This window comes from Electrona antarctica, assembly GCF_951216825.1.
Source record: "Electrona antarctica genome assembly, chromosome: 1".
In the NCBI taxonomy this organism is placed as follows: Eukaryota; Metazoa; Chordata; class Actinopteri; order Myctophiformes; family Myctophidae; genus Electrona; species Electrona antarctica.
The window spans coordinates 34,140,633-34,153,732 of record NC_136806.1 but is presented as its reverse complement, the minus strand read 5'-3'; the positions used below and the strand labels follow the sequence as shown (position 1 = coordinate 34,153,732).

Sequence of the window (13,100 nt, the reverse complement as noted above, 5' to 3'; positions counted from 1 at the left end):
CCTGGTGGCGCTATAAAAGGCACATGCGGAAAATGCAGGTCAAAGGTTTGTACATGGCCTCTAGGGAGTGTGCATGCAACGTTTCACGCAGATCAGTGCAGTTTTAGGTAAAACATGTGAAAAGCTGCCTCATGGTGGCGCTATAACAGGCCGTTCTGGAAAATGTGGGGCAGAGGTTCATCGTTGGCATCCAGGGAGTGTGTGTGCAAACTTTGGCATCGACCGGGTTAACGGTGCCGGAGATTAACTGGTAACAGACGGACGGAAGGACGGACGGACGGACAGACACACACACACACGGACGGAGTGCAAAACATACTCTCTCCCCATGCCTTCGGCCTGGTGGAGACAATAAGATTTTCCAATTCAGACACATAGAGCACCGAAGTCCTGCCGTCACTGTCAGTAGAGGGTGTCAGTCCACAGGTTAATTTTTTTTGCATTGTAATCTCCATAGGGGGATTTTAGATCGCCTCATAAGAACTGCGTTTGAAAAATAAACCGATCACCCCGGCCTTTTCACTCATATGGATATGAAGCATCGACTGAAGGTGAAAATGTACAAATATACCCAAAGAGTAACAAAATAAGCGTTAGAAACGAGTCAAACAACCCAGAGACTACATTTCCGGGTAGGCGGGTGGCTGCATCTGCCTGTCGCACAACAGAAACTGAATGTCAATTACGTTTATTTTAATTTTATTGATATTTAATGTTTTGTGGTTAGTACAAGTCGAGTCACCACCAGCTGAGCTTACGTCAACGAGGAATCTCAGGAACGCAATGTGTTGACAGCTGGGCATGACGTATATTAGCAGGGACATTGCCTTCATATGTAGTTTCAAGGCTTTTGCGGCCACATTCATTCAATTTTCTCCAGAAACTGGCTGTATCAAATATGAATGGACATCATTAACGACGCACAGCCACTCCCCTGACAGAAAGGCCGGGGTGGTCGGTTTATTTTTCAAACACAGTTCTTATATGAAGCGACCTAAAATCGCCCTATGGAGATTTCAATGCAAATAAAAAAATACATGAACCTGTGTGTTGGTGCCCTCTACTGAAAGTGACGTCAGACTTCGGTGCTCTATTGTTTTCAAGGAAAAAATATTCCCTAATGTCACTGCTCCAGTTGTGGATTGTTTTAAGCTCTACTCTAAAAAACACTTGCCAATAGTACAATACCGTTATCTAAAATCACAGACAATATCCAGTCTAATGATAATGGATATAATACTGATGTCCTGCCCATGCACAGACAGGCCTAAAGTAATTACCCTATAGTTACCCTATGTTGACCAATCATCATTATGATAACGTTATGCCCTGTGGAAGCCACTTTCTCTTTCTCATGTGGAATGTGTTTCACTCTGGGAGCGCACTCAGTGCACCATGTCAGTTTACATGACAGACTCCGCACTGGCAGGAGAAGGAGACGGTTCTTTTGGATTACATTACATAACGTGGGTAACTACTAACTCACCCATTGAAAACACAGTAACTATAATGGCGTTACTGAATGGGAAAATGTAAAGAGTTATGTTACAAGTTACTGCAAAAAGTAGTTTTGTTATGTAAAGTAACTTAATGTAAGGGCGTTAGTTTCAACACTCACACACACACGCACACGCACGCGCACACGCACACGCACACGCACACGCACACGCACGCACACACACACACACACACGATTGGTCAGAACTTCCCCTTCATCCAACAACACCTGCTATAGGCACAACACATCTCGTTCCCAACTGTCTCTATCATGCACATGCATACATTTGGACATCCTCATATATGTTCTCAGTCTGCTCGGATGTCCTTGCGTTGTTCACACGTCTTTTCCCTGTGTAGAAGAAATGTAAACATTAAGGGACATTTAATTACTATCCCCCACTGTATGCAGTCTAAAAACAAGAATTGATTAAATCAATGAATTACCAGCTGCATTTATCGGCGGGGGTCCGCTATAACTGCCTCTGTGTCAGTTTCAGCACAGTAGTTTAGGTAGGAACCAAACTTCTCTAAGGCGGAACCTTTGTGTTCTGACTCCTGAGTCGTTCGTTTCCGCCCAGACATATTTGCGGTGCGCACATACGTGCGTTTTCTCATTGGCGTCAGCCAATGAGAAAACCAGCTGGACTACTTTTTACGCAGAGCCTCGGTTTTCGAGGGGCACTGATGGGACGCTTGTTTTACAGCGCCGGCTACTACCTACCTCAAACCCTAACCTTAATCGCAAGCACGAAGCAGCGCATCCCTCACCATCCTTAATCTGGACGTTTTAACGGACCCCTCACCAACCTTAATCCGGTCGTTTTAACGGACCCCTCACCAACCTTAATCCGGTCGTTTTAACGGACCCCTCACCAACCTTAATCCGGTCGTTTTAACGGACCCCTCACCAACCTTAATCCGGTCGTTTTAACGGACCCCTCACCAACCTTAATCCGGTCGTTTTAACGGACCCCTCACCAACCTTAATCCGGTCGTTTTAACGGACCCCTCACCAACCTTAATCCGGTCGCCTGTAAAACAAGTTCCCCCATAGTGACAATCGACTACCAGGCTCTGCGTAAAAGGTCATCCCTAGCTTGCACATCGATTATAGACTCAGCTTGCTATTGCATAGCAGCTGGTAAAAAAGGATAATTATCGACCTACACACTGCAGCCATGGCTGCGTAAAGAGAACAGAGGCCTGTGCATGTTCAAACTGTAAAAATTCATATAGCACAATGAGTCACAAACTAGAATCCGTTCCACACTTACCAAAAATAAGCACGAGGATTAGGATGACGGTGGTGCAGAAAATTGCTGCTAACCTGCCAAGGTTCCCCACCTCCAGAAGGTCTTTGAACCTTCCCTGAATTGAAGACAAATATGAATGAATGGGCCCGTAATAAATCAAACAAAGCACATAGAATAAATTAATTTGTGGATTAATATTTTTTAAATCACATGGGAAGTGAGGGGCGCTCTTATCATCATACATCATTTGATTCCGGCCAATCACAATTAGGACAATGTTTGTGTTTACACAAACATTATCAATGGCATTTCATGTTTGTGTTGGAACAATGACGTAAATTTAACTGGCCATTCATTATCAATGGCATTACATTTTTTGTGTTAGGGCAAAGTTTGTGTTTACACGGACACTAAAAGCTGGACATAGGAGGGGCTATACAAGAGTACACTACGCTAACAGAACACACACGCACACACATGCGAACACACACAGGGTGCGCAGACTGTGCACACACACACACATAGTGGTGCGCACAAACATAGTGGTGGAGACAAAGTACACAATCCCATTACGGTACTTCAGTCTGAAGTACTGTAATGGGATTGTGTACTTTGTCCACAGTCAAAGTAATAATAAGTATAGATGGGTGACAAGATCACACGTAAAGATGAAATTACTATAGGTTCCATCCTGGAGGCAAATCGTTCCTGCGATCAAAAACCAAAGAACAAAGATTCCTATACAGCAGGGGTGCCCAAAAGGTAGATCGCGATCTACCAGTAGATCACAAGGGATGTGCAGGTAGATCACATTACATGCCCCTAAAAAATATATTTAATTTAAATTTTGCCACTTGAATTAAGGTGACTTGATTGACATTTAGAAGGGCCTGTCAGCTCAAACCCACAATGTATTACTTTGTTTTCAAGATTGTTGTGCACAAACGTCAGTAGCATTACAAAGTTATATACTGTGGAGTAAGGAAACAGCAAGACAGGAGACCTTGGGTGCGTCGAGGTAGTTTACTCACTTTCCACATACAAAATATTACAGTACACACTGTCGGTAGAAAGAAAAACCCTACCAATTCCATTTCCTTCTATTTCCCATTCCAAGTGTGTTTGTCTTATGTCTTACTGTAGCCTATGTAACGCCAGCACCGCCCCCGTGCCAATATCTGCCATTGAGCCCCATTGTGAATTTCTCAAATTTGAAAGCACTATATTTCTAAAACTATGAAACATTTCAAAGATTCCTTTTCAGGCAAACATGTCCACCGTAAGATGAACCTAAATAGGTTTGAATGGGGTTTCTAGGTGTAAGTATGTAGGACTAGTAGCATGCCAAAGTTTGTGCTATTGCCATTGAGAATGCATTGGGCGTTTAAGTTAAATACGGGGGGGGACATATTTTGACAGCAGAAACTGCCTGTCATAATTTCTCCCCCCTCCCTATTCCAAAGCCCCCCCAGGTACATTATATATTTAAACTATTTTCAGCAATGGTACACTTATTTTTTCAGTGGGTAGATCTTGTTGAGCTGGTCATTTTGAAAGTAGATCTCACATCATAAATGTGTGGGCACCCCTGCTATACAGGATCTCCTCACTGGTCAATAAAAACAACTTGAAGACCTTAACAGGAGCCCTCATACAAGGTTTCTTCGACTATGCATGCATGCACCGCTTGGTACCACGGCCCTTTAAACCTTTCTAAATACGTAATACCTTAATAATACCTTAATGTCAACGAAGACCACGCTCACAGTGATGCAACCATTAATGAGTGCAACAAACCATGTGCAACCCAGATTCGGCTTAAACAAGGGATTAAATTCATTTTGCTCCTATGCCACTAAAATGTGGAACGCGCCACCAACAGCCATTAAGAAATGTGAATCCCGGCCTGTAAAGTCAGCCCCCCACCCCCTCATTTTCCCCCGCATACTATACGCTTTTCCCTTTTTTACTTTCTTTAACTGTATATAGGCCTACTGTATGATGTCTTACTGTTTTTCATAGAAGTGTATATTTGTACGTCTTTAAATGTTCTGATGAATTGAAAATGGAGGACCCCGATGTGAACAAGTCAGATATGACTTCACTACAAGTGAAAGTTGCTCACTGCTCAGTCAAGTATAAAAATAAAACGTATTAAAGTAATCTAAAGTACAATCACGACCATACAGTACGCATACAAACAGAAAAGGGCATACAGTATATTTAGTTCATATTCACCAACATAATCTATACCTGAGTTTTGACAAATTCCATCACGGGGTAGTTAGAAGTCTCTGTTCCAAATCCTGGTGTTGTCGGTATCTCTGTAGGGGTTTGATAAACGGTTGGTTACTGAAGTTTACTTTTACGATACAAAATAAAAATGATAGGATGCAAACTGCTCCGTCTATCGCAGTGCCAATAAATGAGTTGTTTAATCCATTTAGGACGGGAACGCATCTGTGTCGCCTAAAGCAGGGGTTCTCAACCCCCGGGGGGGGTCGCCAAATCATTTTGGGGGGTGCCCAAATTATTTTCAACTGAATGGCTGGAAAAGAGAAATGAAGAGTTTACATAGTACACATAGTACATGCATAAACTTTCTATAATGATTATATCTGGTTTCAGTATTTATTTATGATGTATTTTCACTATTATTATGGTTATTGTAGGGGTCAATTTGTATTGGGGGTGGGGAGGGGGGCGGGGGTCACGAGACACGGCCAAAGCATTTCTGGGGGTCCCCCAGCCAAAAACGTTGAGAACCCCTGGCCTAAAGGGCCTTGCAAACGGGGAGCAATAAAACGCGCCTATAGATCATTTTCAATGAGACCTTTTTTGCGATGCGACAACGCAAGTGTATTTACGTGAACGCGGTCCCGTGAATTTGTTGCGCGCATGCTCGTTATGTGCACCGTGCACACGCCCGCGACTCACCAGACATGGATTCTGTTTAGCTTTTTTTTTACGCTTGCGTTGTTGCGCCCCTCTTCAACAGACCTGGAGGAGACCTGTGTTGATCCAGGCAACAACGCCTGCGTTCCTCGCTTCATGTTTTCAAGGCCCTTTATAGAGTTTAACCACTTTAACCATTATCTTAAGCTTTAGCTCTTGTAGATCTGCTATTTTAGAAAAATCGTGAAAATGTGTTGCAAATCTTTGAATATATTCTTTCACAGCAAACGTTTTTAACTCATAATTATCTTCTGCGGGGTCCCTGGAACAACATATTTTCAGATGGGGGTCGGTGGCCAAATACATATAATGTTTGAGATTGAAATAGTTTGAAAATGACTGATATAGAAACAGGTTCAGAAAACTGTCATGATTATGAAAACATTTTGTAGAATCTGGTCTCAGTCCTATAAATGGGTTAAAAAAACAACATAGAACCACTTTTGCCGTGATTGTGTATTGTGCAAAGAATTGTGCTTGAAGTCTGCAGTCACAGTGGTTCCTTTCTACGTGATTACGCACCTTGTCCTGCGACACTGGGCAGCACACAATCCTGTGTAATGGGTTCCTCTTCCATTGGAGCTACTAAAAACACAAGGGTTAGGTTCACCATGGTACAAATCGCACAGCAGAATGGTGAACTGCATCCAAGGGTTAGGTTCACCATGGTACAAATCGCACAGCAGAATGGTGAACTGCATCCAAGGGTTAGGTTCACCATGGTACAAATGGCACAGCAGAATGGTGAACTGCATCCAAGGGTTAGGTTCACCATGGTACAAATGGCACAGCAGAATGGTGAACTGCATCCAAGGGTTAGGTTCACCATGGTACAAATGGCACAGCAGAATGGTGAACTGCATCCAAGGGTTAGGTTCACCATGGTACAAATGGCACAGCAGAATGGTGAACTGCACCAATCTTTTGCTGTAATTTACAGGCAAGATTGTCTATATGGTAGGCCTATTCACATGCCTGAAGAAGGCCGAAATGCCGAAACGTTGCTATATGACTCTTTAAAATAAAGTTCTTGAACCAGCAAGTGGCAGTGTGCGGGTCTCTCCTCCTTCCTCATAACGTTTGCTGTACTGCCAGGACCTATACGCACCTGCTATAAAACTGAACCGGGTGTGCGGAAGTCATCCCTCGAATAAGGCCTATTCAAATAAAATCTGTCATCAAGCCACATTCCAAGGTACTTGTATATTCAGCAACCCTTTCTATATTGGATCCATTTGAGGTAGTACTATGAAAGTTATTATAATACATTTTCCTGGCACTATAGAGAATAGCGTGAATTTAGTTTGGCCTGCATTTAATACAAGCTTCAGCTCTCTAAATGCATCCTAAAGTGCATTAAATTAAATCCTAATGGCTTAACCTAATGGATGAATCAACATTCTGAAGTTCACCTTTAGCACCACTAACGCAGTACTCTGAAACACTGACGTGCAGTGGTGGAAACTATCTAACTAACTAAGTACATTTGCTTAAGTACTGTACTTAAGTACAATTTTGAGGGATTTGTATGTTACATTTTCTACAAATATTGTACTTTTACTCCACTACATTTATTTGAAAACTTTAGTTACTAGTTACTTTGTAGATGCTAATTATTATTACTAAACATACACTAACTAACTACACTTCAGCCCTTTGGCCATTTGAAAATAGCCGATCTACAAGCTCACAATGTGTTGCGATGCGACGCATTGTGGGCTTGTAGATCTATTTTCAAAAGATGTTCATACATTTGAAAACTTGAAATGGGACATTCTGACGAGTACTTTCTATTTTTGGCATCACTTACATTGTGATGCCAATACTTTTGTACTTTTTCCTAAGTACATTTCGAATTCAGATCATTTTACTTGTAGCGGAGTACGTTCTGCATTGCAGCATCGATACTTTTTACTTAAGTAAAACATTTGAGTACTTTTTTCCACCACTGAACATTTACCTTCCACTATGGTCAGGAGGATGTTCACTTTGATGTCATTGAACAAGCCGGGGACCTCCACCCTGCAGCCGTACATCCCAGAGTCCGTCGTCTGGGCACGGACGATAGTCAAAGACACGTCTCCTTCTCCGTCCCGTCCCAGGAACTGGTACCTGGGGGACTGCCGGAAATCTACGGTCCCATACCAGGCGGAGAGGACGGTGTCGGAACACTTGGATAGGGGGACTTCCGCTCGTCCCCAGCACGCCGGCAGCACGCCATGAGTGTGTGTGTCGTAGCTACAGGGCAGAGTGATGTTCTGTCCATGGTTGCCAACTACTACCGAGGTAGCTTCACACACTAGATGTGGGAGAGAACATACAAGCGCAGTCAGGTCGGATGAGGATCAGGATAGCGGTCCCAAAATCTGTACACCCTGCACAGTCCTAACCCCCATGCACACATGGACACACACACACACACACACACACACACACACACACACACACACACACACACACACACACACACACACACACACACACACACACACACACACACACACACACACACACACACACACACACACACACACACACACACAAGGTGGGATATTGACTTACCCTTGATAAGGATAGAGATGAAGAGATAACGTGAAGGATGCATGTGGTCTTCTGTCAGTCAGAGCAAACACTGCTGCCGAAATAAACAATGATTGATTTCTGCCCACACGCACCACCCCAACAGCATATATCTGTGGTTCCTGTTCTTTGCTGTTGCAAAGGAAGTCGATTCTAGACATGACTAAATTTAGCAGGTCTTCATCGTCTTCAAGTTCACCGTAGTGCTGTCCAGTACTCTGATTGCTGACCACACTTGTAAATTGTAAATGGGGTGTACATTTTGATCATGCTAGAGAGACCAAATTAAAACCCTGTTAATTTCATTCAGACTGAGATCATGTTAATATTGACTTTATTGTAAAAGCATGTTTTAGCATGTTTTGTTTCCGATAGGGAAGTTAAAGTACCAACGTGACCACAGGGAAATGACACACACTTAAACAGGAAATGTCATGGTTTCATCAGTCCTCCTGGTCATACTTAAAGTTTTGAGTGCTTTCTTGGAAAGTGGATACAAAAAGAAACCATTCCGACAGTGCAACCATTCCGGGCTCATTACGGGAATATAGTTTGTACTATTGTTGTACAATTGCACATCTCATGGAGAAAATGGTATCTATCACGATGCGAAACAGGTGTAGGACCCAAGCGCAGACAGTGAAGCGGAAGGTTCAGATGCAAGGGGTTTATTAACAATGAAGAAACTAGGATCAGGCACGAGGAAACTAGGAAACTATAATACTGGGAATTCAAGCTTTTAGGATTCAAAGACAACACTATGAAACAGGACTGAACGCAGTGACACTGACTACATAATGCAACAAATCAACAAAGAACTGAAAACACTAGACACAGGTGAACACTACTGACAGAATCAACAATGGGATAGGCTGGAGGACTAAGGGCAGATTCATAGGGCGCGTTCGGATATACCACACCGGAGCGCACTCGCCTATTAGTTTGCATTGCGCAGTGGGCTCAGTGCACTATTTCCGAACGCGCCCACACTATGGTCCTGGGTGCGCACTCGGGACCACTTGGCAGATGTTGTGGTAGTGTGAATGCTGCGTACCTTCCCGGGAGCAGATCACCCATGCATTCCCGGGACCACATGGAGGTATAGTCTCGGGACCGATTGAAGTGTATTCGGATACGGATCGATGCAATGTGAAAGCATTGATTGAATACAGTTGATTAAGTGTATTAGGGCAGGGGTTTTTGGCTGGGGACCCCCGGAAATGCGTTGTCATGTCTCGCGACCCCCGCTCCGCCCTTAGAGTATATATGAATAGAGACGGCACCCGGAGGAAACCCTGAGGCGAAATGGACATAGTGGCCGAATTTGGTATTGCAGCACTGGACCAATTCTGGTCCGTTGACTATCATTGCGCACGTTCATGATGACATGTGAACGCTGTTTCATACGTGAACGCGTGCAATGATAGTCAACGGCACAGCGCGTTCACGATTTGGCCCAATTCTTCCCAGAATGCACTCTGTTCCTACTCGGAAGGAGGAGTGAAATCGCCTCATGCGCTTTTGAGCAACTTAATGCAAGTGGATGAGAGGAGAAATCCGGTGCCGTCTCTATTAATATATACTCTAAGGCTTCGCCCCCCTCGCCACCACCAATACAAAGTGACTGCAAAAATAACCTTAGAGAAAATTCATAATAAATAATTACTGAAACCAGATCCCACTGGGAGGAGACCCCGGGGCAGACCAAGGCGCAGTTGGAGGAAATACATCGACTCACTGGCCTTGGAACACAAACTAAAACTATGAACAAGGAACACTAGAAAACACAATATGACTACAGAAAGGGCACAGATTGTGACAGATATCTATAAAATTGCACAAATTGGAAGCCGTAGTGTGTTTTTTTGATCGGGTTGTTTCTCATTCCCGCAGGACAAAAACTATTTCTGATTATGAAAATTATTCATTTGTTAATGCAAATGCTCTAAAATGACAGATAATTGTATTTCACATCCATTACACTGTGCCTCAGAGAAAAGGTTGTAGGACCAGCTTTAATTTGATTTTACTTCACTTCACTTAACACACTTGAATAAACACGGTTCAACAAAGGAGAGGTTATGAAAACGAGAAGAGAAAAAGGGAAATGAGAAGCAAGTGCAAGCTTTCTCTATAATGCTCAACTTTTGCTCAAGTGAAATAAATTAAGCCTGTTTAGTGTTTGCTTTGACCCACTGCTTGGTCTCTCCGATTGGAGCCACTGTCAATCTGCCATCCAGATAAAGTTTTAAAAATGACATTCACAATCTAGAGGAATGGGGCCTGGTCTGAAGCCAAGATGCCAACAGTGACTAATGCATGACTGTGTTCTGAGTTCTGCTAATGATGTCTGATAAAAATGGAAATGGAACGGAAAAAAAGAAGAAGTGGATTCCAGGGGTCAGAGTCCTGGGGCTCATATTTTAGAAAAACAAGGAGGAGGTTACCGACGCCTGGCCTGGTCAACTCCATTTACAGACAAACACTGTTCGTATAGGCCAAGGAGGAGGTTACCGACGCCTGGCCTGGTCAACTCCATTTACAGACAAACACTGTTCGTATAGGAGGAGGTTACCGACGCCTGGCCTGGTCAACTCCATTTACAGACAAACACTGTTCGTATAGGAGGTTACCGACGCCTGGCCTGGTCAACTCCATTTACAGACAAACACTGTTCGTATAGGAGGTTACCGACGCCTGGCCTGGTCAACTCCATTTACAGACAAACACTGTTCGTATAGGAGGTTACCGACGCCTGGCCTGGTCAACTCCATTTACAGACAAACACTGTTCGTATAGGCACACAGGGCAAGGAGGAGGTTACCGACGCCTGGCCTGGTCAACTCCATTTACAGACACTGTTCGTATAGGCACACAGGGCAAAGGTGGATTTTGAGTGTTCAGGTGCAGTGTGAAATACAGTCAATGTGAGAACATGCTGACTGGAGAGGATCTGGTACGATTTGGTGTAATAGAGGGTATGCGCATGAGTGGCAAAGTGAGTTTAACGCCATTTCACGTCTTTTAATGTAATAAGATATAGGACGTTTCTGTTTGGATGTATGGGCTGTCAAGGCCAGAAAGTAGTTTTTTGCCACTCACTAGGCATTCCCGCATAATTTCCGGGTATGATGATGATGCCAAGCACATTACCCTCTATACAATACGCTGTCGTTCCTCTGCCAGTTTGGGTTCCAAAAATGTAATGTGATCCATCACAGGCATCGCAATGTAAGGTATTGATATGAGATAGTGCAGATGCAAGCAGACTCAAGCAAACATTGCTGAGTTGTCATAGAGCTCAATGGTTCCTTGAATGACCTCGACATTGCAGTGTTTGTCCAATGAACTGCAACCAGCTGCTGAACTGAGCCTTCTTGAAGATGTTCCCTGACTCCCACATAAAGCATTTAGAGAGGGTATGCGCAATGCGCATGCATAAAGTGAGTGGCAATTCGAGTGGCAAAGTGAGTTTAACGTCATTTAATGCAATCAGATTAGACTTTTCTGTATGGATGTATCCGGGCTGTCAAGGCCAGAAAGTCGTTTTTTGCCACTCAGTAGGCGTTCTTCCGGGTATGATAATGATGTCACGCACATAGGTCTACCCTCTATTCTACCCATATTCTAACGCTTCATTAGCGCAGTGAGGTAATGTGCAGGTGATATGTGTGTTAGGATCAGGGGTCCTCGCCATGTTGGCTTGTGGTGGGCATTTTTGTCAATATTCCATTTTTGCCACAGGCACACAACATGAGTGGACAGGATATTACCAGAAAAACATAAATAGTTAGCCCTGAATTACCACAATAGGTCTGTAACTCTGAGAGTGACCCTTATACGGGTCTATTTGGTTCCATTTGAAAACTCTCAAGAGTTAAAGGGGGTCTTTGCAAATAAAACATTTGAGAATCACTATCATAATAAATAATTGTCATACTTATTCTGGAGAAATCCTTCTTTGGCACAGACACATAATGTCCGTGTACAGACATGTTGGTGACTCCTGGTCTTTGTGTCATAGCAATTATAGTTTAGTTTTGTTTTAGTTTCAACTACACATTACAGTATATTTCAGTTTATAGTTTCAGCTCCACTTACAGTAGGTTGTCGTATTTGTAATTATTAAACATGAATATGGTGTGAATAAGGCAGCATCTGCAGTATCAGTTGCTTTCATTTATTGTGGGTTAATAGGAAAAACATTACTTATATCTGCACTCTGCAGTATGTTTTTTTATACATTAATGATTTGAGATTAATATACTTTATGAAAACGGTTTTCTTTTTTTCACATTTACTTTTAGCTTGTGATAATACCACCTCTGAGTGTCTGCGTGTGGTGTGTATTAACGTATTAGCTTATGCATAAATGAGGTCATGGTTACATGACCTAATGGAAAGGGAGAGACAGTATGCCTCCCCAAAGGTAAATATTTTAATTTGACTGTTTTTATCTTCCCTTTGCTTGTTCACCGCCGCTGCAGACTGCAGACATTTACAGTAAGACGAGTTACAATGGAAAAATCCAGACAAGTCGACGCCACTTAACTTCTTTACTGCACCGAAGATCAGACATGTTCTTAGAAGTGACATCCTGACGTATACTCTTATCAGTATGACTACCATGAGAAGAATGTTATGTAAAGGTCTTGATTGATACCTAATTGAGACCTGTGTGAGTGTATAGTGTGTTGGTTAGTGCGTGTGTGCGTGACCATACGTGTGTGTGTGTGTGTGTGTGTGTGTGTGTGTGTGTGTGTGTGTGTGTGTGTGTGTGTGTGTGTGTGTGTGTGTGTGTGTGTGCGTGCG

General features: G+C 43.1%; 1 protein-coding gene across 2 annotated transcripts; it reads right to left on the bottom strand.

Annotated features, from left to right (window-relative positions):
- On the bottom strand, positions 1-8,456 carry LOC306922502 (hepatitis A virus cellular receptor 1 homolog). Of its 2 annotated transcripts, none has more exons than XM_079500155.1 (6): positions 8,271-8,456; positions 7,669-8,007; positions 6,231-6,293; positions 5,007-5,077; positions 2,775-2,868; positions 1-1,849 (listed from the first exon to the last, which is right to left on the bottom strand). In XM_079500155.1, the coding sequence occupies exons 1-6, from the start codon at positions 8,311-8,313 to the stop codon at positions 1,767-1,769; spliced, it is 693 nt and encodes a 230-aa protein (XP_079356281.1). In that variant the 5' UTR covers positions 8,314-8,456; the 3' UTR covers positions 1-1,766. The 2 variants fall into 2 exon arrangements, with proteins under 2 accessions (XP_079356281.1, XP_079356282.1); XM_079500156.1 differs by having other exon boundaries at positions 6,231-6,290.
- Positions 8,457-13,100: the final 4,644 nt, after the last annotated feature.